The 4,739-nt window shown below is 37.7% G+C and overlaps 1 protein-coding gene across 1 annotated transcript; it reads left to right on the forward strand.

The window, feature by feature from the left end:
• Positions 1-1,490: 1,490 nt before the first annotated feature.
• Positions 1,491-2,974, forward strand: LOC104599719 (uncharacterized). Its single transcript, XM_010262382.3, has 2 exons — positions 1,491-1,966; positions 2,185-2,974. Exons 1-2 carry the CDS (start codon positions 1,671-1,673, stop codon positions 2,678-2,680), a joined length of 792 nt encoding a protein of 263 aa, XP_010260684.1. The 5' UTR covers positions 1,491-1,670; the 3' UTR covers positions 2,681-2,974.
• Positions 2,975-4,739: the final 1,765 nt, after the last annotated feature.

The following is a 4,739-nucleotide window of genomic DNA, read 5'->3' on the forward strand; positions in this document are numbered from 1 at the left end:
CCTTACTTACTTGGTCCTTGTTGTTCACTTTATGAAATGAACAATGAAACTCACTTAAACAAAGTGAATCACCTTTTTTAGGGTAAATGGAAGCTTTGGAGTGAGATTGCTGCATGTTATAATATAATATAAAGTTATCTTAATCGGTATGTTTTATAAAACCCATTAATAATTGGTTCATGGGCCAGACTTGACTTATTGACAGCACTAATCCAAAAATGATATAATTTTATCTTGGAGTGATCATTTAGACTATGTTTGATTTGAAGGAAAAGACAAGAAAAGGTAGAAAAACTTATACAAGGAAAAGATAAGGGAAAATCATGCTAAGGTCCGGCCCTTATCATAGGTGCTAAATTTGACTAGATCACCTATAATTATAATCATAAGTTAGGAAAAATCCATGACAATGAAAAGACATTGTACCACCAAGATCACATCTCCACCCGACAACGTCTCGTCCCACCCACGGTACATTCCTGTGGTGTATTAGGAACATCTCCTGATTCTGATGATAGTACCAGAACTAATAACTGATGATGTTATTATTGGAAGATGTTCTCAATACATGGTGGGGATGTGCTGTGAGACGTTGTGGGGGTAGAAATGTGAACTTTGTACCACCAAGAACTTTGAACAACCAAAGTATCCCATGAATTGTGATGAAAATCACTTATTTGGTCATCTCTTTTATGATACCGGTTGATTGAAAGCAAATTTTTTGGTTTAATCGAACAGTTTTCTCAAATAAACATTTCAATATGGCAAAGTAGAGAGAACCTATGCTCCCAGAAAGACATGATAGCAGAGTCCGGATCAGCTCCTCATACCGCACGCCTCACACCAACCTTACAGCATGTATTGGCTGTACATCGGGAACATCTCCTATACTTGTATTTATTATTTATGGGAGATGTTCCCAATAGAGAGTGATGTCGCTGTGAAGAATAAATTCCAATTCGATAACACAAGGGCTCTAACTCTGGATGGATGGGTCTTGATAAAAATCAACCACGGAAAAAATAGGATTGCGTTGTAAACTCTGGATCGGTGTATATTTTGCACTTTGATCTGATTTTGCTTGTATTTGGTAGTGGTGTTTTTATACATTATATATACTCCCATTCAATAAAGTTTTTACATGGACATTGGATGTAAATGTAATGTTAATACTGATTTTTTAGATGTAAAACTTTACCTAAAAGTACACTTACACGGCAACCAAACGCAGCCTAGAGAAACAATAAGCTACTATTGAAGATATGAAAGAGTTAGGATATGGTCCTCACAGAGCACCCCTCACACCATCCTCGTATTGCATTGGGAACATCTTGGGAGATGTTTTTAACGCACGGCTGCGATGCGCTGTGTCTGTGAAGAGCAAATCTGATATCGTTCTGAACATGAAATCTTCATGGACAAGTGGGTCCCCCGTCCCGTTCCTCCCATGTACCCACGCAAACAATCTTAAAATCACACCTCATGGCCTTCTTCAAACCACCCAAAAAGCTCTGAGAAAGTGAGAAGCATCTCATTTTTTATTTATTTTTCAATCAACACAAAAAGCTACGTCTCTCTCTCTCTCTCTCTCTCTCCGCGCCTCCGCCATGAAAAGGAAAGACTGAAACTCAGAGAGGCTTTTCTGTTTTATTAATTTAAGAAGAAAAGAGATGTCTTTTCTTCTTCCAAACCTCTCTCCATCTCTTATCCTTCGGACCAAATCAAAGGAGCAGCTCATACACCAGATTTCCATTCCAAAGTCCAGTTCCTCTCCCCTGTTCATCTCTGCTTCTCCTCTTACCAAACTCGAGGCCCCGCCTGTTCAGAGTCATCAGGATAACGACACCTCAAGTGCCCATGATAAGCAGAAGAACGACTTCTACGTCAACCTCGGCCTAGCTGTACGCACCCTCAGAGAAGACTTGCCCTCGTTGTTCTCCAAAGACCTCAATTACGATATCTACAGGTATTTGAATGCTTTTCCTTGATAATTATTATTATTTTCTTCTTCTGGGTATTTTAGGTTTTGGGTTTTGAGTTCTGAGACTCGGCTCTTGGAATTTGGGCTTTAAGTTCTGAGAATTGGGTCGTTGTCTACTTGTCAAATAAATTGTTTTCAGGATTTCTAGAATTTGGGTTTTGAAGTCTGAGAGTCTCTGGGCCTTCTGTTTTTTAATTTGGCAGAGATGATATAACATTTGTAGACCCGTTGAACACGTTCACCGGAATCGAGAACTACAAATTGATCTTCTGGGCTTTGCGTTTCCACAGTAAAATCCTGTTCCGGGAGATTTCGCTTGACATTTTCAGGGTCTGGCAGCCTTCCGAGAATGTTATCCTGATCAGATGGAACTTAAGAGGAGTTCCCAGGGTCCCATGGGAGGCAAAAGGTGAGTTTCAGGGGACTTCCAGGTATAAATTGGATCGAAATGGGAAAATTTATGAGCACAAGGTCGATAATTTGGCGTTTAATTTTCCTCAGCCACTGAAACCAGCAGCTTCGGTGTTGGATTTGGTTACTGCCTGCCCGGCAAGTCCGAACCCAACGTTTTTGTGGGGACCGACAGATGCATACTCCTCATCTTGGTTGGAATTTTATCGGGCTGTGAGGGAGACGTTGGATAATGAAGGGTTTTTGCTTGGGCAAGATGGATTGCTTACTTGTTCGCAATTAGTATGACCTCGAGTAAATGGGGATGGATGGAGCTTTATGTATGTCATGCTCTTCGGTTATACGTATTTGTCTACTATACCATGTATCATATACATCTCATTATTTGTTAAAGTACAGGTATAATGTACATAGGCAAGGATGTTGGAGCATTCATGTACTTGTATTGGTAATTGGTAGGGGAGTTCTGAGGAAGTTGAGGTATAATTGGTGAATTATGTCTTTAGAGCTCAAATGTGTATCATTAGGCACTCTGTCATTATTGCATATAATAAAGCTTTTTTCTATACCCACTTCAGTTTAGTCATGGCCTATCTGAATTCATGTGCAATTTAATACCTAGATATAGGCGTTTCATGGGGTTAACTTGTATCACTACTTCTATGGGACAGATTAAATGGATGCTACCACTTATGATTGCAGATAGAAGATAATTAAATATGCATGGTTTATGGTGTTCAATGTGTCATATTAATTAGTTGATGTGGTACTAGAAATATTATGGGATTTGCAATGTAAACTGATGTTATAGTTATCTCTTGAAGTTATTTAGAAGCTATTTGGCATCAGGGTGTCATGCTGTTAAATGTTTTCATTTGAACAGTTTCTTGACAAAATCCTTGGTGGAACACTTCAAAATCCTTTAGACTTGTTGAGTCTTTCTTACTACGTGTGTAATAGCTGGGATTTCTTACAAATTGGAGCTTTAGTAACTGTAGTTCTGTGTTTTATGAAAGATGCAGAGTTCCATGTGTTCAACTAACTTGGATAATTACTGCATGTTATATGCAAGATCTGTATGGATATGGATTCCACCATTTCATGTCAGACATGGCTCAACTCTACCTGTTACACCTAACATTAGCCTTTCACCTTTTTGGGGCTGGCCTATTGATTCCTGTTTTTCTGTTTCTTAAACTGACTTGCTTCTGTATTCTTTGTGCTTTTAAATACATTTTCCTTCTAATAACGACTAAAAGTTATACTTGGGAAACTGAAATGAAATGCATTCAGAACTATTAAGTAATGATTCTGGGGCCAATGATGTCCCATCTGCTGCTTCTGCATCATCTCTGCAAGAGATAGAATCAGAAAGTCATTTGTGCTGATCACCAAAAAAGAAAATTATTTATTTTTGCCTTGCTCTTTCAAGTTTCAAACATGTGTTATGAGCTCTTTTTTTGGCTCCTTTTAGAATCAGCTGATGTTTTCCCAAATTTGGCTGTGGATCTGTTATTGGCCTGGCAATAGAAAGGTCTTGGAAAGATTGGTTAGATACTTGCTTGTAATTAGACTAAATTTGAGGAAAATGTGGATGGATGGATATTTGTGTTCAATGTTCTTTGGTTCTATGTATTTGTCTAGTGTATCATGTATCATATGCAGTTGATTGTTTGTTGAAGGCATAATGTATATAGGCAGGAAAGCTGAAGCATTAGCATGTCTCATTTGTGGCTGATTGTGTATTGGAGACTTGAAGTCCAGTCTCCAGTGATACAAGTATAATGCATGTAGGCAGGGATGCTGGAGTATTCATGTACTTCGATAAGGGAATTGTGCTGTGATTGGTGAGTCTTTTTCTTTACAGTTCAGATGTGTATTTATAGGTAGTCCTTAATTTATTTCTATACTCCAGCTTAATTTCTATAAACTCTTAATTCATGTGTAGCTTAAGACCTAGAAATAGGCTTAATATCATGTGTTTACATTGTTGTAGTACTTCTATAAAAAAGGTTAAATGGATGCTAATGCTATTATGTATGTTTGACAACAGAAGATAAATAAGGATGCATGGGTGTTCAATATTTTATATTAATTACAAGTTGTTCTTCTAGAAATTACTTAACAAAAAAAAGTTGTGATTCTAGAAATATGGGATTTATAATGTGGAACCGATATTATATTTAATCTTTCTCAGGCTCATTAATAAAAATTGAAGATGCCCCCATCCTACAAATGAGTGAACTTAGGGGGTTAAAACTTCTTCACCTTTCTCTTCAATGTTCTCAACAACTGGATGGGTTTGATAACTCCTTTGACACTCTTAAAGCTTGTCTACATCTGAGAA

This window comes from Nelumbo nucifera, chromosome 7, assembly GCF_055504915.1.
Source record: "Nelumbo nucifera cultivar China Antique chromosome 7, China Antique-T2T, whole genome shotgun sequence".
NCBI classification, from domain to species: Eukaryota; Viridiplantae; Streptophyta; class Magnoliopsida; order Proteales; family Nelumbonaceae; genus Nelumbo; species Nelumbo nucifera.